General features: G+C 39.4%; 1 protein-coding gene across 1 annotated transcript; it reads left to right on the top strand.

Moving 5' to 3' along the window:
• The first annotated feature begins 13,188 nt into the window (after positions 1-13,188).
• Positions 13,189-24,950, top strand: brd7 (bromodomain containing 7). Its single transcript, XM_079811179.1, has 17 exons — positions 13,189-13,326; positions 13,964-14,160; positions 14,262-14,385; positions 14,501-14,558; positions 16,800-16,944; positions 18,320-18,430; positions 18,675-18,850; positions 20,067-20,178; positions 20,290-20,365; positions 20,450-20,557; positions 22,490-22,625; positions 22,788-22,899; positions 23,092-23,148; positions 23,785-23,878; positions 24,146-24,289; positions 24,511-24,654; positions 24,815-24,950. The coding sequence occupies exons 1-17, from the start codon at positions 13,278-13,280 to the stop codon at positions 24,850-24,852; spliced, it is 1,881 nt and encodes a 626-aa protein (XP_079667305.1). The 5' UTR covers positions 13,189-13,277; the 3' UTR covers positions 24,853-24,950.
• The last annotated feature ends 1,113 nt before the right edge of the window (positions 24,951-26,063 follow it).

Genomic DNA, 26,063 nt, shown 5'->3' with positions numbered 1-26,063 from the left:
AGGGAGGACGAGGAGCAGGTCTTGTTAGTTGCGCCCTATTGGCCCGACCGGACCTGGTTCCCCGAACTTACACTCCTCGCGACAGCCCCTCCCTGGCCGATTCCCCTGAGGAAGGACCTTCTTTCTCAGGGACGGGGCACTCTATGGCACCCGCGTCCAGACCTCTGGAAACTCCATGTCTGGTCCCTGGACGGGACGCGGAGGTTCTAGATGGCCTACCACAAGCTGTGGTAGATACCATCGCTTCAGCTAGAGCCCCCTCTACGAGGCGCCTCTATGCTCTGAAGTGGAATCTGTTCGTCGTTTGGTGCTCTTCCCGCCAGGAAGACCCCCGGAAGTGTTCGATTAATGTTGTGCTTTCCTTCCTGCAGGATGGGTTGGAGCGGCGGCTGTCACCCTCCACCCTCAAAGTGTACGTCGCTGCAATAGCGGCGTATCACGATGCAGTAGACGGTAAATCCGTTGGTAAGCACGACTTAATCGTCAGGTTCCTCAGAGGTGCGAGGAGACTAAATCCTCCTCATTCTACCTCGTTACCCTCTTGGGACTTAGCCCTTGTGCTTAGAGCACTCCAGGGTTCTCCATTTGAGCCTTTGCAGTCAGTCGAGCTAAAAATCCTGTCCATGAAGACAGTCCTCCTGACCGCATTGGCCTCAATCAAGAGGGTGGGGGACCTGCATGCGCTTTCGGTCGACGAATCGTGCCTAGAATTCGGGCCGGCCAACTCTCACGTTGTCCTGAGACCCCGGCCTGGATATGTGCCCAAGGTTCCTACCACTCCCTTCCGGGACCAGGTAGTGAACCTGCAAGCGCTGCCTTCGGAGGAGGCAGACCCAGCCCTAGCTTTGTTATGTCCCGTCCGCGCTCTTCGCGCTTACGTTGACCGGACTCAAAGCTTCAGATCCTCACAGCAGCTCTTCGTCTGTTACGGAGGTCAGCAGAAGGGAAAGGCTGTCTCCAAGCAGAGGTTGGCCCACTGGATAGTGGATGCCATTGTCTTGGCTTACCAGTCCCAAGACGTACCTTGCCCGTTCGGGGTGCGAGCACACTCAACAAGGAGTGTTGCTTCATCCTGGGCGCTGGCTCAAGGTGCCTCGCTGACAGACATTTGTAGAGCTGCGGGCTGGGCGACACCTAACACGTTCGCTAGATTTTATAGCCTCCGTGTAGAGCCGGTATCTTCCCGCATCCTCGCCCCCCAGGGCCAGTAGCGCTAAGTACCCGTTCTAGTGTCGGCTTGCAACGCCACTCCCGCCTCCGGGCCGGATACGTGCGTCTATTCTTGCTCCAGTTGTGTTCCCCGGAAACGGCTAACCCTGTGAGTTCCTCCGTCACCCCTGCAGTGCCAGACGTTGCGGCCGTCTGGCGCCAGGCCTGCACCCGTATGCTTGTGGAACGTGTGTAGGCTGGGTTCCATATGTTGCGGTCCCCTCACGGCTACCCCATATGTGTATTCTCCACGGTATCTGCTACCCTGCTCGGTTAGCCCCGTGTCTTTCCCTCGACAGAGCCCGCTCTGTCATCTCTGGGATGTGTTCTTCCCCCCCTGGGATCAGGTTGGGTCCACCCCAGAGATTTTCCATAGTTGCACTACCCTAGGTTAGGTTAGTCCTGATGCGTATTTCCACCTCTCCTTCCATTGAAGGATGTGGCTCCGCAGCGTACCATCTCCCGAGACGGGCACGCTTTCCCAGCGTTATCCAATAGTCACGCTGAGTGGGTCTTGCAGGAACAGCAGTGACTGTCCTTCCCTGCCGGGAGCCCTGACTCCCACTCCAACTTAGGAGTGGTCCAGCGAGCTCAGGCAGGGCGCTGGAAGGGCCAGCATCCCTGGCGTTTTGGTAGGGATCCCAATTCGTCGGTCAGTTCCGACGTACGTCGAACGTGACCGACTGAAAGGGAACGTCTCGGTTACGTATGTAACCCTCGTTCCCTGAAGGAGGGAACGGAGACGTACGTCCCGGTTACGTATGTAACCCTCGTTCCCTGAAGGAGGGAACGGAGACGTACGTCCCGTCGCCAGGTGCTGTGCTTCAGCTGAAGGCCCGAGCCACTCTTCTCGGCTCCTCAGTTGAAAACAATATGCGGTACTTCCACTTCCGTATTTATACCCGCAATGCGGGGCGGCGCGTGGAATGCGTGCACCGCATGCCAATGTCCATTGGCTCGTTTTTAATACACTCGAAGTAGATTGGTCTCTGAAACAGATCCCAATTCGTCGGTCAGTTCCGACGTACGTCTCCGTTCCCTCCTTCAGGGAACGAGGGTTACATACGTAACCGAGACGTTTTTCTGCTTACCCCCAAGGCATCCAAGATGTAGGTGCCTTTGTTTCTTCAGTAGAACACAAATGAAGATTTTTAACTTCAACCGTTGCTGTCTGTCAGTCGTATAATGCATGTGAATGGGGTCCAATTCTATTAGAGAAGTGGTTCTCAAACTTTTTATACCAAGTACCACCTCAGAAAATATTTGGCTCACCAAGTACCACCATAATGTTTAACATTAAAATACAGTAGCGTAGTATGCCTAACTATTCAGCTACAGCTCTGCACAGTTCAAAAACGAGGCAGTTTATTCCTAAGAATATTTATTGTTGTCAGCCACTTTAACATTGTAAATACAGTTCGTACATCAACACTGCACTGTGCCTACATACAGGTAAATACAATAATTAAATATTGATTAAAATGTGTTAAATGTGTAAAACTGTACCTACTTAAATTAAAAAAAAAGAGAAGAAGATTAAATTAAAATATATTGTGTTTTAACATTAATTGATTTAGTGATTCCTCTGCGTACCACTAGAGGCAGCCTGAGGAGCACTAGTGGTACTCGTACCACACATTGAGAACCACTGTATTAGAGTAAAAAAAACATGCACAGACAACTTCAAATTAAACCCTGCGGCTCGTGACGACCCACTGATGTCTTAAGACACGGAACGATCGGTTTCTGCGAGAAAACAAGCAGTATTTGTGCTATTTCACCTCATATCAGACGAATGTCATCAGCTCTCCAGACCGCCATAACTTCCTGCGAATAAGGTCAAAATACCGGCTCGGTCACATAGAAGCCTCATTAGTGCCTACGCGGATCGGTCGAATGAGGAATCTACGTATTTCTATTTCTATATTCTATCTAGATTTCTATGATCGAGCCGGTATTTTGACCTTATTCGCAGGAAGTTAAGGTGGTCTGGAGAGCTGATGACATTCGTCTGATACGGGGTGAAATAATAGCATAAATACTGTTCGGTTTCTCGCAGAAACTGATCGTTTCGTGTCTTAAGACATCAATGTGTCATCACGAGCCGCAGGGTTCAATTTGAAGTTGTCTGTGCATGTTTTTTTACTCAAATAGAATTGGACCCCATTCACATGCATTATAGGACTGACAGACGGCAAAGGTTGGAGTTAAAAATCTTCATTTGTGTTCTACTGAAGAAACAAAGACGCCTACATCTTGGATGCCCTGGGGGTAAGCAGAGAAACATCAAATTTTCGTTTTTGGGTGAACTATCCCTTTAAAACAACCCAATTGCTGGTTTAAAACAACCCAATTGCCGTGTTAGTCCATTTTCAACCCAACTTGGGTTATTTTTTTTTTTTAAAAAGAGCCATACAGTATTTCAGTGCTGCAATATCCAACTGTCCTTCACAATGATGAAAACGAGTCTTTGAACCCATTCTTGGTGCTCTGGTATGGTTCGCTGTGTGCTGGCCAGATAAAAAGATAATCGTTTCCTTTGAGGAGGGCAGGGGATGAGACCAAATATTTCAATTGAACCCATCATGCTGCAGCAAGAGGAAGCAGTTACCCACCACTGGAATGGGACTTTCACATGGATTGCATGTTCCTATGTGGATGTCTCATGTCTCAGTCTCTTTATCATGGCTAAATTAGGTGAAATCTGACACGAGTTTGAAGTAAACTTAGAGGGATAGTTCACCAAAAAATAAAAATTCAGTCATCATTTACTCAGCCTCATGTTGTTTCAAATCTGTATGACTTTCTTTCTTCCATGGAAATATGAATTTGATGAAAGTGAATGTGGGCTGAGGCTGTCAAGCTCCAAAAATATCAAAAAAGCACCATAAAAGTGGTCCATATGACTTGTGTGCTATATTTAATCTCTTCAGAAGTCAAATGATCATTTCGTGTGGAGAACAGACTGATATTTAAAGCATTATTCATTGGCAATTTTCAGGGTATCCTCCACTGTAGTTCTCGTATAAAGTATTGTATAGGTCCACAGAATTAAATATTAGATCAGTGGTTTTTTTAAACCTTTTTGATTTCAAGGGCCCCCATTTTCCACAACATTCAAAAGTTGTTTGTGATTTACTCTAAGGATTAAGTTTTTTTTTTTTTTTACTTACAATTTACTAACAAAAAATATTCTAGAGTTTGGCAAAACTAGGAAAAAATTATATGCTTTATAAAAAGGCCCATGGAGTTATTAGATGGTTTTATTTACTTTTCCAATTCTAAAAATCACACTTTTAAAATTAGACTGTGTATATTAAGACCTTGGGAACCTTGGTTCTACTTCTTTTCTTCTTCAAAAAATGGAAAACCTTGTTTAGGGGGTGAATGAAAGATAGAAATATCTTGGTCGTTTTAGCTTATTTTAATGCTTGTTTTGTCTTATTTTAAGTAATCTTGACTGAGCCCCCCTCTTGGGCCCTGGTTAAGAACCACACAGCATTAGGCATTAGGTCTGATGCTGATGATGACCAATGGCAAATGGCAAATGCCATAAGTCCTCCATTTTTGTAGTCCATACAACTTCTGTAGTCCATCCTATATTTATGGTGGAGGGGAAGTTCAGTCAATAATAATTAAAATTTTAGTCTGATCCTCATACAAAGCTATTGTATGGTCCAAAGCTATTGTATGGTCCTTTTTCACAAGTCATGAAAAAGCTTCCCCATAGCTCCAACAATACAGCACAGAGCTAACAATGCTAACAATGAACTCATGATGTCAGCTAAATGCATCAAATTAACTGAACCCCCCCCACTTTCTCCTTCATAAATTCCCCTTTTGTGTTCTACAGATTAAATAAAGTCAAACAGGTAAATGACAATATGTCATATATGATATAACAATCCCTACTAGCCTTGAGATGTAGATGGATCTCCAAATGCTATATGTAAGAACCTTACATGTCTTGATTTTGTTGTTCAATTGTTTTATTCTATGTACGATTTCTTTTGCGTTTGGCAAAAGTGGCCACAGCAACTTCTGGTGCAGCACATCAGTCAAAATTGATGTTGATGGAGACAAAATATTGATATGAAGGTAATTGAAATTATTATACAACTCAGTGAATCTATAAAATAATTTTTCTGTTCTGTTTTATCTCGGGACGCCCATCCCGAGGTAACTAGAGAGTCCGTCAGCTCCAGTCTGGATCCAGCTTCTCGTAAAGACTTCAGATGACCATCACCTGTGAAGAGACGACTCAACTCCTGCGAGGACTTCAGATGACGCAGCTCTGCATCATCAACACGCACTCATGCACATCTATATACCTATTCATTAACAACATGTATTCTTATTTCTGTGCCATAGTTATTATATTGATTAATAATAGATAGTTAGCTAATCTGTGTGCTTTGTATATGTGCATTTCTGAAATGCATAACATGTACAAATCAATTTAAATTGTAATGTAGATGCATTTTCTGTGAAGCTGCTTTGAAACGATATGTATCGTGAAAAGCACTATACAAATAAATTTGAATTTAATTGAAATTGAAACTTCTCAAACTCATTACTAAAATGTTCTGTTGTGTTAAAATCTTATATTAAAATGTTAATATAGAATATACTATATTATAATATAACAGAATTAGCTGTTCACAGTTTGATATGGGAGAATAAAATACCGGACAACTGCATAGCACTGAACAGTGTTATTTTAGTAGCTATTTTGCAGCAATTTCAGTGTTATTTAATTGTAATATAAATTTCATTTTAATTTTAGTTAAAGTTTTTGTCATTTTCAGTTGTTGTTTTTAAGTGTGTTTATAAAATATTCATTATATAATACTTTATGTTTTTTTTATATTTTATTTCAGTTCATGTTTATTTTTAATGAATTTTTTTAAATAGTTTTAGTTAATAACCCTGGCACTGAGATTTTAGCGGAAATAGGTAGATAGCCACTCCATGACAATTCGTCAACACTGTACTAACATTAGACACTATGGTGGCTTGATGTAAGGGAGGAAAGCTAATTTTGTTCACGGCTTGGGTAAGGAATGCAGTGTTGCTATAATGAATCACTTTGAGGGTTTAATCCACTATCATTTGATTAGGAACGAGTTAAAGATAGCTTCTCCTGCTGGAGCAGAGTCCCATGTTTGGGAGCCAAGGTAAACTAAGACTTCACAGAGCAGAGCTCTAAGATTTCATGTCAGCAGAGACAGATACTGAACCTCGGGTGCACCTGATGAACGAGTCTGTCTCAAAGCAGGCTTAAGAGTACCAGACACAGACAGTTACCGTCCTAAGCAGAACCAGGACCCTAGCTTTAACCTGCCATGCTAAAACAAATCGCTATAAATATAAAGCCAAACTGAGCAGACCCACAGTTACCTCAGGCTGGACTTCAAGACTTCAAAGAACACCTGGCCTAGAATCCTAAAAAAAACCCATCTGAGGCAAATCCAGATTTTATTTCGTTGACTTATGGAACATGTCCAACATACAAAATTAAGGCTAGTGTCATTCCCAATCACAGAAACGCTATTAGCCCTGTTTACACACATATGTGGAAAATAGAAAGCAAATGCTACACAATAGCAAGTCAAATTAGTCACAGCACCAGCTGAGTAAACAGTGCAAATGGGTTCCACAGTTTAGGGAGTTTTGAGAGATGATTGCATATATTTTAGTGCGTCAGTGAAACTGATACATAATTGTGCCGTGTCATCCTTCTGGGTCCCTTTAATGTTCAAAGTTGAGGGAAAAACAAGACCAGCCCTGTGTTTGATATTAATGATAAAATGAATCACCAGAACAAATGTGATGATTGTCCCCAAGGCTTGTGGCTGCTTTGATGCAAAATCCATTCAAGGCACTGTTTTCAAAAGACATTAAAAGGCATTGACTTGGAGAAAATGGAACTGACCCACCTGCTCCTGTGCTTTTGGATACATCTCTTCGTTAAAGTTGGACCGATATAGTCGTCAAATTCCATTTGTTTTCCATTAATGTAGCATAAGAGAGCATAATCCCTTGGCTGGAATATGATTCAAAGAATTAACAGCATTAGGGTACAACGGGGCTAAAGGCTCCATGGGGTAAAAGGCTCCTTTGATTGTATTTTCCTCTAAACCACTAGATGGCACAACTTGCCTCAGCACTTTCCAAAACATCCGCTTTTCAAGATCCACGTGGAAATTTGTCTGATCTTTGACGTGATTACAGGCAGCAGCGCAAAGTTGATTTTGTGCTCATTTGATCTAATATTTGATGTTTTATGTAGATCTAATATTTGATCTACAAATGTTGTAGATTTAAGTAGCAACTGAGAATCGCTAGAATTATTGAATATATTTTGAAACAAAGGTCTTGTTAATGTTTGTCAGTTTTGTTCAAGGTAATTAAAACAACAGTTTTTCAATAACGGAAGAATATGTAAAAGGATGGTATTTGGCGTAAAAGGCCCCCCTGCTGTTGGGGCAAAAGGCAACATAAGACATGACATGGTTAGATTCCGATTGTAAGTAAGTATCATATATTAAGTTGGGTGTCCACCTTAGAGATAATCACCACATTTATAATGAAACCATCATATTTAAAAATGTGATATTAATCATATATATATAATAAAAATATATAGTATTGTTACTACTGTAAATCTATATTAAGTTATTATGGGATATCCTTCAATGCTTTCAGAATCTTTACTTTTTTTTTATGATTTTGTTTCTATATTTTTCAGATTTATTTCTATATTAACATATTTTAATGACAGCATATTTATTGATAAAGAATTAATTATTTTATTCATCAAAATAAACAGAAAATAGTTCAAACCTTGCTAAAGTGATTGTTTTGAACAAGTATTAACTTAGACATTATTGAAAACATATTTTAGCGAAGGTATTTGTATCAATACTGTGTGCCTTTTACCCCATGTGTGGGGTAAAAGGCCCCCCTCGACACCCAATACATTTTTAAGATTTTTAAATAAAATAAACCACTTTTATGATTTATTTTCACACAAAATCCATAAATCCAAAATGCTCCATAAATGTTCAATACAAACATATAGATTTTTCTGTATATAATACACTATAGGAGTAGTGAAAAGCAATTTTTTCTTAAGGTGTGCCTTTAGCCCCATTGTACCCTATTTATATACTATTATAATATTTATTTAAAAAATGTAATAAACTTGTATATAATATATCATTAAAAATGAATAAATACTATATGTACTATATATATATATATATATATATATATATATATATATATATATATATATATATATATATATATATATATATATATATATATATATATATACACAGTGAGGAAAATAAGTATTTGAACCCTGCTATTTTGCAATAAGTTCTCCCACTTAGAAATCAAGGAGGGGTCTGAAATTGTCATCGTAGGTGCATGTCCACTGTGAGAGACATAATCTAAAAAAAAAATCCAGAAATCACAATGTATGATTTTTCAACTATTTATTTGTATGATACAGCTGCAAATAAGTATTTGAACACCTGTCTATCAGCTAGAATTCTGACCCTCAAAGACCTGTTAGTCTGCCTTTAAAATGTCCACCTCCACTCCATTTATTATCCTAAATAAGATGCACCTGTTTGAGGTCATTAGCTGCATAAAGACACCTGTCCACCCCATACAATCAGTAAGAATCCAACTACTAACATGGCCAAGACCAAAGAGCTGTCCAAAGACACTAGAGACAAAATTGTACACCTCCACAAGGCTGGAAAGGGCTAAGGGGAAATTGCCAAGCAGCTTGGTGAAAAAAGGTCCACTGTTGGAGCAATCATTAGAAAATGGAAGAAGCTAAACATGACTGTCAATCTCCCTCAGACTGGGGCTCCATGCAAGATCTCACCTCGTGGGGTCTCAATGATCCTAAGAAAGGTGAGAAATCAGCCCAGAACTACACGGGAGGAGCTGGTCAATGACCTGAAAAGAGCTGGGACCACCGTTTCCAAGGTTACTGTTGGTAATACACTAAGACGTCATGGTTTGAAATCATGCATGGCACGGAAGGTTCCCCTGGGAGTCATGGGAGAAAGTCATGTGGTCAGATGAGACCAAAATAGACCTTTTTGGTCATAATTCCACTTATCGTGTTTGGAGGAAGAAGAATGATGAGCACCATCCCAAGAACACCATCCCTACTGTGAAGCATGGGGGTGTTTTTCTGCACATGGGAAAGGGCGACTGCACTGTATTAAGGAGAGGATGACCGGGCCCATGTATTGCGAGATTTTGGGGAACAACCTCCTTCCCTCAGTAAGAGCATTGAAGATGGGTCGAGGCTGGGTCTTCCAACATGACAATGACCCGAAGCACACAGCCAGGATAACCAAGGAGTGGCTCTGTAAGAAGCATATCAAGGTTCTGGCATGGCCTAGCCAGTCTCCAGACCTAAACCCAATAGAGAATCTTTGGAGGGACCTCAAACTCCGTGTTTCTCAGCGACAGGCCAGAAACCTGACTGATCTAGAGAAGATCTGTGTGGAGGAGTGGGCCAAAATCCCTCCTGCAGTGTGTGCAAACCTGGTGAAAAACTACAGGAAACGTTTGACCTCTGTAACTGCAAACAAAGGCTACTGTACTAAATATTAACATTGATTTTCTCAGGTGTTCAAATACTTATTTGCAGCTGTATCATACAAATAAATAGTTAAAAAATCATACATTGTGATTTCTGGATTTTGTTTTTTTAGATTATGTCTCTCACAGTGGACATGCACCTACGATGACAATTTCAGACCCCTCCATGATTTCTAAGTGGGAGAACATGCAAAATAGCAGGGTGTTCAAATACTTATTTTCCTCACTGTATATATATTATATACAGCCATGTTTTTTAAAATAAGACTTTTTACAATAGCGGGATTCATTTCTAATGGGGATAGCTGTAATATTACTTATAATTATTCAAGGGATTCAAAGCAAACCAGAGCCAGTGTGAAATGGCATTACAAAATGTATGTGATGGAAAAGAAGATTAAGTCCAACATGTCTATTCAAACAGGGATAGCTTTCCTCAGATTTAAGGCCTGTTGCAAATAGATACAGCATAGCTTATATGGCCATTAAAGTATGTGTGTGTGTTTGTGGGTTTATATGAGAGAGAAGAGCAAAGGCTACAGTATATGAGATGGGCTGAGATGAGTTAAATCACATCACAGACTGCCTGGAGAACAGCCTGAGGGAGTTTCAGTTTAGAGATAATGGCAACTTTCAGAAAGCCTAAGCCATACTAGAGAAGGATTGATTGAGGGTCATGGGTCATTTTATACATAAAATGCTCATTTAAATGAAGTTAGAGTTTCAGTTAAATGTGAATAGAAATTACTTCAATAAGTAAACTAAAATATAGGCTATATTCAGTCAAGCCTATAGGCCCACAACATTAAAGACACAGCAGAGTATTTAATTTTACACATGGGGTACTTTTTTTTATCCCTGTGAGTGTTTGTTGAAAAAAAGCTTATTTTTTTCCATCTGACCACAGAACCAGGTCCCATCTGAAGTTCCAGTAGTGTCAGTTACTTTTCAAACGTTCTGTGGTCAGATGAAAAAATAAAAATAGCTTTTTGTCAGCAAACACTCAAGATGGGTTTGGTGCACACAGGGATAAACCCATGTGTAAAATGAAATACTCTGCTGTATCTTTAATGTTGTGGGCCTATCTTTCTTCCACAGATCCTGGACATTTTGTTCAGATACATGGTATCATGGATTCTAGCAAATACCAACAGATAAAAAAAATCTAAACCTGACTGTCCCAGCTAGAAATCTTATAATGGGCCATGGTTGGATCTTCCAACAGGACAGTGATCCAAAACAAACATCAATATCAACACAAAAATGTGTCACTGAGTACAAACCCAAGCTTCTGCCATGGCCATCCCAGTCCCTGAACTTAACACTATAGAAGAATGAGAGGGGTGAACTGAAGAGAAGAAGCACCAACATGGATCTGGGAATCTGAAGGATCTGGAGAGATTCTGTATGGAGGAATGGTCTTTGATCTCTTGTCAGGTGTTCTCCAAACTCATCAGGCATTATAGAAGAAGACTCAGAGCTGTTATCTTGGCAAAAGAGGTTGCAAAAAGTATTGACTAAAAGGGTATGATTAATTGTGAGCAATGTTTATTAGAGAAAAACATTTATTTCATAATAAGATTCCCCCTCCCCATTTAAATTTTTTACTCTCTGAAAGGTTAGAATTTTATATTTTTTTAAAACAAAAGATCAAAAGGATTAACAACGCAGATTTATTTTCACAGTGTGTATATATATATATATATATATATATATATATATATATATATATATATATATATATATATATATATATATATATATATATATATATATATATATATATATATATATATATATATATATATATATATATATATATATATATATATATATATATATATATATATATATATACAGTATACACACACACATATACATATATATATATACATATATATATATTTTTTTTATAATTGACTCTTGGTATCCAGAAGTTCTCCCAGCAAGCATAGCCGTCATTTCACCATCTCGGTTAACTATAGACCCGATATAGTCCGGCTATAATTATCCCACTTGTAAAAGAAACCTTGAATTTGGTTACATGTCGTTTTTGCCAAAATAACTTGCGAGATGTGTGATATTCCATCATGTAAGCAAAGTCAACAGTGATTACAAGGTGTTTGGTTTAATTTCTTTGACATGTTCATATCCTAGATGACTATACAGTCTATTCTTGGGCTATGGTTAGACATCTAATAAAATCTTAAACAGCTCAAATTTTGCCTTGTTTTAGCCTAGACATCAGGGCTGTGTTTGGATGGCTATTAGATGCCTTTTAAACGCAAAATTGCTTGCTGGGTCTGAATGAGTTTATGTTTCTTTACTTAGTCTTAGATACAAACTTATTTCAAACTTCAACACCATGTTGTACTGGCTTTGAAATGAAAACATGAGCTCAAACAATGTTCTAATTGGTAGGATACGGATAAAGCAAAGCACAGTATAGTTTATGTGCAATTATTTACATTCTTTGTATGTAATTTAGATGGAAAACTTAAGTAATAACTTTTTGTTGTTTGTGGGTCATACTGTATTGGTATGGGGACTTTCCAGAAATCCATGCATATCTGCCATACGAAAGACAGTGAAATGCAAACAGTGACATGTCCACACCAAATCTCTGAGTATGATGCTGTGGTATCCTACTATAGAGTACATAGCCATAGCCTACATGTTTTGAAGCATGGCAGCTGGTTTGAGATGGTTCTTAGATGGTTATGAGCTGGTTTTCTGGAGCTGGAGCTAGTTTCTTAGGACCAGCTTAGTCCAGCTTAAACCAGCTCATGGCCAGCCAAGGACCATCTTAAACAAGCTCAAAACAACTGCCATGCTTTAAAACATTACTAACCAGCATATGCAAACAAAAATTCCCAACAGGAAGTGTGAATTTGTTAAGTTTTTTTTTTTTTTTTTGCTCTTTGCAACAATTTATATATTATGGAACAACAGCATGAAGTCATTTTTTTGTTGTTGTTTTGTTGCTATTTCTATGTGTCAACAACTCAACATTAAAAAAGGCTCTTATCGGTTTAGGGCTTTGCATTGGGGGGACGCTGTTGATCTGATCTGATCTGAATCATAACAATGGCGCCTCTTAGCGGTATGTAACGGTAGTTGTAAAATTATTATAGTTGTATAGTCGGCTGATTTTTTTTTCCTAAATGTTTTGTTTATTTTTATGTAAACCCATTTCACTCTGTTATTATATATGGAACTACTTGTGTATGGAACTGCAGTCAGTTTATTGTCAAATTAGGACATAAACAGGATTTATTGGTGTTACATGTAGTTCACACCACCGAACACTAGACGCCGCTGTTTGAATCCTGTAGCTCCGTAAGAGGCGCTCTGAAATCTTTAGCGACACAAAACAAAGAGCAGACTGGTCAAGCACTGACCTGACTGAACCACCGGCATTACTTTAAATTATGGGCAAAAAGCACAAGAAACACAAATCTGAGAAGCACACACACGACGGTAGGTCACGCACGATTCATTAATCAGGCTGGATATTATATATTTTTCTGTTTAAGTTGACGTTACGTTCCATCATAAACTCACAGGAACTGAAGCAGCACTCATTCTATGATGCTGTCAGTGGACGAGTAACGTTAGCAGTCTGATATCTGATGTACACAACGTGTTTTTAATGCAGTAAATGTTCCGCTTTGTAGTTGGTTTATACAGAATGATGTGTGTGTGTTCCCTGTAGCTTGAGCTGATTGCTTGGTTGTTTTGCTCCGGAATAGCAGCTGTTGCTCAAAACATCAGCTTAACCAAGGCAGAATCAGAATTTTTCCCATTAATGTCTTAAATCAAATCCCTGCTAGAACCAGAGGAAAGTGCATTGGGCTTCAGTAATTTTGAATTGTTTTGCAGGTTTTAAAGAGTGGATCTTTCATAACATATCTTGACATTATTCATATTGTGCGCAATGAGAAGTATAATTCTTCTCAAAAGAGGCAGCTATTTATTAGTGATAACAACGAGGTTTTCTGTATTTATTAGCTTAGGTTTTTAGCATAGCACCTAAATTCCTTGAGCTAATGGTCACATTGTGAGTCAGAAAGAGGTGTTTAAAGTAGTCAACTCATTTGTGTTTCTGGCATTGAAGAGTTCACTGAGCGTCCTCTGAAGCTGGTGTTAAAAGTGGCTGGGAATGAGGTCACCACGGGCAGCCCTAGCCTCGAGAGTGTTTATGACGACCAGGTAGATTACGACAAACACAAAGACAAGAAAAAGAAGAAGAAAAAGAAGGACGAGAAAGACAGAGCCAGTCCTCCAGTGTCGCCGGCTGACAAAAAGAAAAAGGTGAGATATGAATACTGTTTTTTTTATTTTTTATTTGGTGCTTGCTTTTGCTATGTTGTTTATGTGCTTACTACATCTTAAGCAATTAATGTGTCTCATAGATGACCAAAAAAAGAAAGGGCCCAGACCCTGTGGATCCAGACTGGGATGAACAGAGCAGAACTCCTGCTCGCTCCGATGTTTCCCAGGACAAGCCCCTCACCCCCTCACTTGCCAAAATGGAAGGTAAAGCAGTGAACGCTCTCACGGTTTAGGATTCATCTATTTTGTATGCTATTGTTATGAATGATTGTGTTCTTGTGCTAATTATCTGTTGATTATGGCTTTTGTAATTCCTCAGAAAAAGAGCAGACGCCTCTACAGGAGGCCCTGAGTCAGCTCATCCGACAACTCCAGAGGTAGGACTAAACTTAGCTAACCTGAGGACAACCTGTTTAGACATATATATCTAATGTACATTCATGTACAAGTATATTAATATGCTCACCAAGGCTGCATTTATTTGACCAAAAAATGCAGTAAAAATAGTAGAAATATTGTGAAATATTACAATTTAAAATAACACTTTTCTTTTTCTTCACTTATTCCTGTGATGGCAAAGCTGTTTTTTAGCATCATTACTCCAGTCTTCAGTGTCACATTATCCTTCAGAAATCATTCTAATATGCTGATTTGCTGCTCAAGAAACATTTATCATTATTATCAATGTTCGAAACACTTCTGCGTAATATTTTTTTGTGGAAAGTTCAAAAGAACAGCATTGATTTGAAATGGAAGTCTTTTTTTAACATTATACATTTCTTTACGGTCACTTTTGATTAAAGGCACAATATGTACGATTTTTGGATTAAAATATCCAAAAACCCCTGAAACAATATTATGTATTTTGTTGCATTATCCCAAATGTTTCCAACAATGTTCAGAGAAGTCAGCAATTTTAACCATTGTAACGGCCTGTGTCATTGTGTCGCCTGTCAATGACGTCATATCCGCCTTACCGCCGATTTCCAGCTTTACTTTCATAGAAACCATGGAAACACCAAAGATGCTTTAATATATTATTAGACATTATAATGTTTTATTAGACAGGCGAGAAACTGTTTGGTTACTTTCATTGACAGAAAACAAATCATTGTTATATAGCTCAACACAGTTTAGTCTTATTGTTTTCTTGATTTACTGCGAGTAACATGTTTGTACCATGCATCAGAGACAGCACTATTTTGTCACGTGGCAAACATTGCATAATCAGGAAGAACTTTATTTGTTGTTACATTAACACAGCATTTTCTCCACCATACAAGCCACCAAGTGACAACACCAGAGTAATGTTATAACAACTTTCAACACACTCAAGTATATTTTTAATATGATTGTTTTTACCAAGTAAAACTATGCTGCGTTACCCCACAATTTTAATTCATCAAATAAAGTCACCTTCATTTATATAGCGCTTTTTACAACACAGACTGCTTCAAAGCAGCTTTACAGTGATAATAGGAAATTAAATTTAGCTTTTGGAGAATGTTATTTAATTTGGTGCCATTTAAACAACACCATCTTCAACCAAAATAAAAACCCTAATGCGTTCCAGACCCCATCCGCACGGAAACAGCGCCTGATGGCCGGAGAATGCAAACCATGAAATAGGTTTGAAATAGTTTTGAAACTATATCATCTCCACGCAAACCCCCAAAAAGGTGAATCCTTGAAAAAAAGGACGACGGCATGTGCGCAAGCATTAAGTGTTCAGCCTATAGGCAAGCGTGTTTGAATACGTATGTGTGCATGTGTGTTTTTATCTGAAGGGAAGGAAAGGAAAGGAAAGGAAAGGAGGCCTTCACAGGGAAGAGTCTAGTTGACACGGTCTCTGCTGACACTTCAGGGATGCATTGGTCATGTCTAGGAGCAGGTCCACCATCTGATCTGGATCCGGCAGACTACAGTAAACAGAGAGACAGAGCGAAAATGTTTTATGTGTATGCCATAGTAAAAAGATGTGTTTTAAGTCTAGATTTAAACTGACACAGTGTGTCTGTTTCCCGAACAATGCTAGGAAGACTGTTCCAGAGTTTAGGTGCTAAATGGGAAAATGATCGACCGCCTGCAGTTGATTTTGATATTCTAGGTATTCTCAAATGGCCAGAGTTTTGAGACTGGAATAGACGTGATGGAGTATAATGCATTAAGAGCTCACTCAAGTACTGGGGAGCTAACCCATTTAGTGCTTTGTAAGTAATAAGCAAGATTTTAAAATGTATACAATGTTTAATAGGGAGCCAGTGCAGTGTTGACAGAACCGGGTTGATACGGTCATACTTCCTGGTTCTAGTAAGAACTCGAGCTGCTGCATTTTGGACATTTGGTTTATTTATTAAGTGAGCAGGGCAACCACCCAGTAGAGCATTACAATAATCTAGCCTTGAGGTCATGAACGCATGAACTAACTGACTGAAAAAGCCACCTCTAGCAGAAAAACGTAAATACTGTGCCTTTAATTTAACAAGTGCTTGCTGGATAAATGTATTAAATTCTTTAATAAAACAACTTCAAACTTTTGAACTGTAATATATAACTACAGTGCTGATCTTGAATAAACTCATCTCTGAGGCACAAATGAACGCTGCTGTTTATTGCAGGAAGGACCCTAGTGCGTTCTTCTCATTCCCTGTGACGGACCTGATTGCCCCAGGATACTCTCTCATTATAAAGAGACCCATGGACTTCAGTGCTATGAAGGAGAAAGTGAAGAAGGAGCAATACCAGTCACTTGAGGAGCTCAAGGTAATATGATCATCATTGCAGCTGTTACTAGGTCACAGACTGGCACTAAGCTGCATTAAACAATTTCTGAGAATCTGAGAAATTTTAATCTACAACCATATAAAAAAAAAAAAGTGATTTTTTTTTTCTTCATAATCTCTGTTCTGTGTGGATGTGCTGGAGAAAAAAAACCATATTTACACAGTCCCGGGGTGTGTTTCCCGTACAACGACGTAACTCACTGCTGAACTACCATAGTACGATGCATCGTTGAAGAAATCAACTAGCTAGTCACGACTGTTTCCCAAAACTGTATTGTCGCAAATCTGTCGTTCAACCTTGTGGTTGATGATGTCACGCAGGTGGTGGAGTAATAACTGCTTTTAATGAATTAGTTTGAGATCGAATTCATGCTAGATTTTTTGCTATAAATTATGGACATGGTACCTGAGGACTTATTATTTTTCTCAGTTATTTTGCTTTATTTCCAGTTTCAAATCGGCTCGTTACATACTAGAGCACGTCCGCACATGCGCACTCTTCAAAAAAGGTGCTTTAAATCTCTTGACAAACTAAAAGACATTTGTATGTATTCAAAATAAAATAGATTGTACAAAATGTCAGCTTGCCTATTTTGCTCAAGATAAGGATTTATTAAGTCCACATGTCATGCAAACAAGAAACTATGCTTCTAACCACAGGTCGAGAGCTGTCATTCCAACCACGCAACTTTGTGATTCTGTTTGCGAATGTTCGTTCGAACCATGGTTTCGAGAAACACACACTAGTTGAACTATGTTGATAACGACGGAACTTGCGACCATAGTTGGCTAATGATGCTTTTGGGAAACGCACCCCTGGCTGTGTAAATAGGAGAAAAAACAAAGTGGATCGGACCAATCCATTGAGCACCAAAGCACTTTTGTTGCCATGGCGGGGGAGGAGAGAAAGTGAGCAAGTGTGACATTTGTAGAAAGAAAGATAGCTGAGATATTACCAAAGAGGAAAAGGTCAGAGGAATATAATTGGAATAAGAAGGGTTACGATCAGGCAAGAGCTAGGACCTGTGTTAATATTGGAAAAGCTTTCCAGCACTGTAGAGACGTTGAGAGCAGGAATGCCTCAGACGGATGCCGAGGTTGCTTTGTTTCTGCTCGATATGTGAGTAACATTGGTTTTGCCATGTTTCACAAAACCAAAATATACTGTTGTTGTTGAATCTCAGCCGATTCATCCATACTCGCGCAAGCTGTTAGTGGTTGCCTGGATTGCATTATTTTGGTGGTGTAGCAATGAAGGGAGGGATGTGTTTGGGCTGATTTCAAATATGAACCTTTATACTGAATATATACTGAATACTGACTGATAAGGTGATGCTGTACTGTTCTCCCCACAGCTGGATTTCAGAGTGATGTGTGAGAATGCTATGATCTACAACAAACCAGAGACAATTTACTACAAAGCAGCAAAGAAACTCCTTCACTCTGGCATGAAGATCCTGAGCACAGTGAGTGAAAAAAAAAAAAAAAAAACTGTATTGGAATTTGTATTACATTTAGAGATATAGTTGCATATAGTGGTATAGTTGGTGAAACCGAATGTAGCCATTTTCACAATTTCGTAAGTTTTCACACCAGAGGGCGCTGATGTGCCATGTACAATATGATCCCATTATCCCATTCTCTTCAGTTATACCCATTCAAATCTATCAAACCGGGAATGTTGAAAATGAACTTTTTGTGTGCATTTAGGAGAGACTGGACAGTTTAAAGCAGAGCATAGAGTTCATGGCTGGCCTGCAGAGGTCCAGCAGTCATTCAGCAGAGGATGGAGACGAGGACCCTGACCCTGCCAAAGAGAACTCCTCTGTCATGGACACAAGTGACAACTCACAATCACCCCGTGTAGGCAATAAAGATACTCCAAGGTATGAATGAATCATATATTTCAGTTTTTTTTAACTTCTTATCTATTTCTAGTTTGTCTAGAATAAAGGCCGGTTCACACCAAGAACAAAAACAAAAACTATATTAGCTTCCGCACCAGCTGTAGTTGCACACTGCAGTTATGTTCTCGCTTTCAGTTGAGATTTGGGAGAAACTTCCTTTCAGTTAGTCTGATCCTGATGTTGCTTTGAAAATGAACCAATCTTTTCCCTTTTTTCAGAATAATTCTTAAAATAATGGTTCATATTAATCACAGGCAGGATATGAAACACTTGCCAACTGCCAAATGTGAGTAAAATTGCCTGCAGGTTTCTCGCCAGTTGTCAGGTTACTTCGACATAATGTATGGTTTAAGACCGAAATTCTAACCTCTGCTGATCTAAGTGACGTGAGCAAATCAAAGACGCACACAACGTGTAAAAAAATCTGTCTCAACTTGTGCATCTTATGACAGCCTTTACCTCAGTGGAAATAGGCATTCTAGATAAACCTCAGATTTTCTCCAGAACTCTACATTGAGACACAATTTTGAAAGGAGAAAACTTTATCCATAAAATATTTGACTGGAAATGGTTTTCAATTCAAAAGGTAAATATCAGACTTTAATCATGGTGATGAATTGGCTGCCATTAAACTACAATTGATTCCAGTCCTGATTCTTGTCTGGTTGACTGTACTTAAATGGGTGATATGGTCAGTAAAATTGATTATCAAATGGTTCTTTTTCTTACTGTTCAGCTATTCACATTGGCTTTGTAGCTGCATTCAGGGCTTCTGCTGTTGTACTGAAGCCAGTGATACATTCCAAGGTGTTGCCGGGGTGTTCACTGTCTTTCTCTATTTTACTCTCTCTTTTTGTTGCTTGCCTACGTAAATCGGCTTGGCTGCTGCAGTGGGCAAGAGTCTTGGAATGCTTAAACATGTTGTGACTTGTATGCCATCTGTGGCCCATGAGATCACACTCAGACACACTTTGTAGCTTTTCAGGGAGGATGAATCCTCTTCCTGTACACTACTCCACAGGATCAGGTAGAGGCTTGAGAACAGGCCCACAGAGACCACACACTTGACTGATCTATTATGGATTATTCATAATTTAACCAATCACTGCTCTGACATCCGAGTTCATTAGGCGTTTCAGGAATGATATGCCTCATATGTGGGGATTTATTTACTCTAAATACGTTTGTGTAACAGGGACAGTAAGGATGATGCTCAGAAGAGCCAAGCAGAGAAAGACCTGGAGGAGATCAAGAAGATTGTTGCGGAGTCTGGAGGAAAACTCTCAAACAGAAGTCTGCAGTGTGAGGTATGAGTAAAACAGAAGATGAACCACGTGTTATTGCACAGCACTCGTGTGAGATCATTCACTGAGCATGTCAGATAATAAATGATGAACGGTCACTTTTCTTTTGAGCAGCTGGAGTTTGAGAGAAGGACATCTGATGGCTTGACCACTCTGGGAATCCTGAACCCCGCTGACCTGAGCGCTGGAGGTTGGTGGCAATGAGTGTTAAAGAAAACAATCAGATGTTAGACGTGTGAACAAAACGTGTACAGTTTATTATGCTTCATACTAGATCCAGGATACTGCCCAGTCAAATTGGGCATGATGGGAGGTAGACTGCAGACTGGAATAAACACCCTTCAGGGTTTCAAAGAGGACAAGAGAAACATGGTTACTCCAGGTAATATACATTCACTCTTCACTTGTTTTCCCACTACTTCAATCTCACAATGTGTCAGTCTCAAGTACTCCGTTAAAACCAGTACTCGTATTCATTTTCCTGGAAATATGACTTGATGAATTAAATGTCTCTATTAGCAGTGAGGTTCACTCTGTGGCCTTACCTTCAGTCATGCGGAGAAGATCATGGGAAGGGTGTGCTATAATCTCTGTTTGAATACCTGCCAGAGGAATGTAATATTATGTTCCAGAATCCAATTGTTCCTGCTGTCAATTAGAAAAAAATCAGTTGGCTGTACTTTCTACTCATCTGTATCTTTTATCTGTCGGTCATCTGTGGTGCTTGCTAAGTTGAGTATTGATATTGTTCATATTTTAAACCCTGAATATGACATGACTGTGACATGAATGATATCTAAAATCATGAGTATTAGGCAGAAGAATATCATAGCCTTCCATTTAAAGGGATAGTTCACCCAAAAATGAAAATTCTGTAATGAATTACTCACCCTCATGTTGTTCCAAACCCGTAAGCTCTTCGGAACACAAATGAAGATATTTTTTGACGAAATCGGAGAGCTTTCTGTCCCTTCATATACAGCTACGCAACTGACACTTTGATGCTTCATTTGAGTGGTTTAGTCCAAAGTTTCACTTTATATGATGAACAGATTGAATTTACATTTGATGAATGTTTATATAAAAGCCTAAATTCAATCTGTTCATCATATAAAGTGATCAAGCCATGGATTTTTATAAGCAGCCACACAGCACTGCTCTGGAAAGCACTCACAGCATCGAGGTCTTTCATGGGCATTTCTCACTTGGGGTCATGGGAAAATGTAGAACTCTATAGCTGTTTGATCAAAATTGAAAGGTTTAGAGTCAAGTCAAAGAATTGCACCATGTAGTTTCAAAACTTGTCTTTTATAAATCTCTCATTGTATTCTATAGATTTTGGCTGGGGCCCTCAAGGTGACCTAAAATTATTTAAAATAAGATAAAACAACTCAAAATCAAGATATTTATTATTTTAACCCCCACCCTCCCAACAACTGTTTCATTTAAAGAACCAGGCTTTTCACAGTTTTTGAAAACCTTGAGGTAGCCTCATTTTTTTCTTCTATAAATACACTTGTTTTTATGCCAAGCAAAAAAAAAAAAACATTAGTACACATCCTTAGTATTAATCCAGTAAATTACAAATGACTGGAAGAGTCATGTAAATTCACTTAAAAGAGTGGGAAGCCTGAAGAACATTCAGCTACTAAAACTTATTTTAGTTACTTTTAATTTACAGAAATGAATGGCTCGTTTCCACCAAGCTGTGCGGTACAGTTCAGTACAGTACGATTCAGGACCGTAAACCCTGATATAGCTTGCATTTCCACCACCAACAGTACACTTATGATAGGGGTGGTGTAGCGAGAGACGTCATTCTCGCACGAAGAAGAAAGTGACACTGTAAACAACAATGGACGACATAAGGCAGATCTTGTTCTTGCTTCTCAGCATGTGGCTGTTGTCACAAGAAGTCACACTTTGTTTGAGCAAAGGCTTCAAAGGAAAAACACAGCTGAAAAAGCACACGCAAGTGACGATTCTCTGTCAACCAATCAACATTCTGCATTGAGTCTAGCTACACCCTTTAGTTCCGGACTACTTAGATACCCCAATGGAATTAGGGTACCATTCACAACTTCTGACAATGGAAATGGCAAAAATTGCCTTCTGTACTGAACCGTACCGCTCGGTGGAAACGAGTCATAAGAGTACCCATAGATTAAAATAAGTTTAGGAAACCAATCAGGGTGTTGGGGAATAGAGTGGTTGAGAGACCTTTTTTTTTTTTTTTAATCACTATTACTGGAATCAGTCTGTGTTCCATAAATTGTGTAAAAGCCCCCACAAGCCTCTCTCTCTTTGTTTGCAGTTACCTATATGAATTACGGCCCATTCAGCTCATATGCTCCCTCATATGACTCCAGTTTTTCCAATACCAGCAAAGAGGACTCCGATCTTATTTACTCCTTCTATGGAGAGGACAGCAGTCAGCCAGAATCTGAAAGGTGTGTGTGTGTGTGTGTGTGTGTGTGTGATAGGAATCACCCATATAAAAAAATATATCCAATTAATTGGTTTAGATGACCAAGTTGCAGCCATAGAATCTGCTCTTCTTCCACCACTCCCCTTCCATTCCACAATTATAATTTGGATGTGTGTATGTGTAGCGTTGCAGATTACCTTGCTAAATCCGAGGAGCACATGAGCAGGTTAGCAGATAATATCCTGGATGCTTTGACCAGTGGGGAGCACTCGAGACAACTGAAAGTGACAGAAACTGTAAGAAATCTCACTGCATTCTCATTACTGCATGTCTTTAGTGAAAATGTACTAACACATTTAATCCATTATATACCACTAAAAGTATATATTATGTTCTATCCAATTGAATTCTTTTCATATAGGCAGCTTACTTAAATCTGCTCTAGATGATTATTTCTGGTTTGATTGAATGATTTTTGTTTTCCACAGGATAATCCGCCCATGGAGCAGCCTGTGGCGAAAGTAGACACAACAGATGATGCCGAGGTAAAACGCTCGCATATCCTCAGAATAAGATTAAAATGTCTATAAAGTGCACTCTAGAGTACAGCTTACTTGAGTGGAAGTAAAGACACAAACCCGGTATTTAAAGGCAGCGTCAGGACCGCAGACTCTCTGCTCTGCAGCAGCTGTGTCAACAACACCAACCAACTTTCACACACTAATGGAACGAATATTTGCCCAGTCACACACACTCTCTCCCTCTGTCTTTTTTTGACTTCTTTCTTCACTCACACTAATGTATGTGTGTGAGGGTGCTGTGGAAGGAAAGGTAAGCATGGGTCATCTATGAACATAGTGCAGCCTTAGACGTCTTTGACTGCGGTTCAGCTAGCATACCTTAGCAGGGTGGTGCTACTGTTCAACACTGTTTTTAGCAGTCTAAGCATCACATAGTATAGCTAGTGGATAATTCATGGTTTTATCCATAGACTGTTGGGTTGAAGGAGAGCAACGAGCATTTATCTAGTGACATAGTCCAATAAAAATGAAAAAGTGACATGATTTGACTTGAGATATTTGCACTGACCTGCTGCGGAAGTCTTACGGTTAACACATTTCTGGCCTGTGTCAGTCAATGCATGCCCCTCTTTTCATGTCTTTGCACGCATGTCTCTGTAGGTTGTTGCGTCAGAGCCCAGCAGTGGTGATAGTGTGACGGCTCTCAGTTCTGTGGGATTGAATCCTGACCTTCCTGAGAGCTTCAACACAGAAGGTGAGAAGGCCCTGTTTCTGAAAGTTTAGTTTGAAATATGGATAATAAATCCTGTTTAGTCATTTTAGATGCGATCAGATCTTATGAAAAAACTTTTTCTTTTCTTGAGATGCATCTTTCATGTCTATTATGCTGGATGAACTGATAATGATCCTCCTCCCTCAGCAGTGGAATGTAACGCAGCGCATCAGTAACATGCGTGAGCCCTTTCCTCATCTATTTAACAACTGCTTTATCTCAGTAAAAATTCCTCTTCCCCATTCTCAGAAGCAGAGCATTTCCAACAGAAGCTGGATGAGACAACGGTGTTGCTGAGGGAGCTGCAGAAGGTTCAGAAAGAGAGACTGAGTGCCAAACAGCCACCAAACGTCATCTGCCTACTGGTTCCTACGGCTAAAGAGCTGCAGCTTGGTAAGCGCAAACGCACAACATGACCTTTGACGACAGGTTCACTGCTCTCACTCTTTCAGATAATGCTAGACAAACTGAATGTTTTTAGTTTAGCTTACTCAAGGAATTTTAGTGAGTCAGTATTGTTGCACATTAACAGACCTGTGGCTTTCAGCAGCTGTTTAAAGCAGAAATACGTTGCAGAGTTTTTTAACTTCTAACCCCCACTATCCTTATTGCAGCGGAGAAAGTTACAGGTAACCTGGCCAATTTGACCAGTCGGGTGACCCCTGCTGACGTGTGCAGCATTTATGGGATCAGAAAGGCCATGGGTATCTCACTACCCTACAATCCCGCACAGGACACGTTCACACACCTGACCACAGGTAACAAACACACCGCACAAACAAGAAATATTCAGCAATTTAGACTCCGTCTTTTTCACTTGTTTTGTTTGTGAAATGACTGTTGATGACCTTGCTTAGGAAACTGCTTTAAACTGACATTAACAGGATAATGAAGGTAAATGTGTTTTCTGTGTTTCAGTGGGAGATATAATTGAGCCCATGGAGGGTGTGTGTTGAGATCCTCCATCACTGCAGTCTGCTTATTCCTGATCGTCCCGTAATGGTGCTGTTTCTGATCTACTTTTGTTTCATTAAATAAACATCCTTTTTTAAGCATTTTGTGTATTTCCGTTCTTAAGTTACAAAAATTGAACGTTAGCAAGTGACTTGATGCAGAAATCGCTCATTTAAAGGGATAGTTCACCAAAAAAAAAGACTTAAGACATTTGTTCATCTTCAGAACACAAATGAAGAACACATTTTTTTGTCTATCCATTGAAAGTCTACGCAGCAAAAAAAGATATTGTTAAAGTAATCCATATGAATCGAGTGATGTACTCCAAATCTTCTGAAGAGCAGATTTAATTTATTCATGTATTAAAGGATTAGTTCACTTTTAAATAAACTTTTGCTGATAATTTACTCACCCCCTTGTCATCCAAGATGTCCATGTCTTTCTTCAGTCGAATAGAAATTAAGGTTTTTTTATGAAAACATTCCAGGATTTTTCTCCATATAATGGACTTCAATGGGCTCCAAACGGTTTAAGGACCAAATGACAGTTTCAGTGCAGCTTCAAAGGGCTTTAAACGATACCAGACGATGAATAAGGGTCTTATCTAGCGAAACGATCAGTTTCTGCAAGAAACCGAGCAGTATTTATGTTATTATTTTACCTCTTTTCAGACGAACGTGATCATCTCTGAGCTCCGCCATAACTTCCGCTAAGTGAGGTCAAAATACGAGCGTGGTCATAGATATATCGATGCCTCATTCTACTGATCCGTGCAGGCGCTAATGAGGCATCTACGTATACATCTATGACCATGCTCGTATTTTTACCTCACTTAGCGGAAGTTATGGCGGAGCTCAGAGATGATCATGTTCGTCTGAAAAGAGGTAAAATAATAACATAAATACTGCTCGGTTTCTTGCAGAAACTGATCGTTTTGCTAGATAAAACCCTTATTCATCATCTGGTATCGTTTAAAGCCCTTTGAAGCTGCACTGAAACTGTCATTTGGACCTTGAACCGTTTGGAGCCCATTGAAGTCCATTATATGGAGAAAAATCCTGGAATGTTTTCATCAAAAACCTTAATTTCTTTTTGACTGAAGAAAGAAAGACATGGACATCTTGGATGACATGGGGGTGAGTAAATTATCAGCAAAAGTTTATTTAAAAGTGAACTAATCCTTTAACAATGATCAACGCACATACGTAGAGCA

Source organism: Gobio gobio (genome assembly GCF_949357685.1).
Source record: "Gobio gobio genome assembly, chromosome: 2".
Taxonomy (NCBI): domain Eukaryota; kingdom Metazoa; phylum Chordata; class Actinopteri; order Cypriniformes; family Gobionidae; genus Gobio; species Gobio gobio.
The sequence above is the reverse complement of the archived record's forward strand: the minus strand, read 5'-3'. Positions and strand labels throughout refer to the sequence as shown.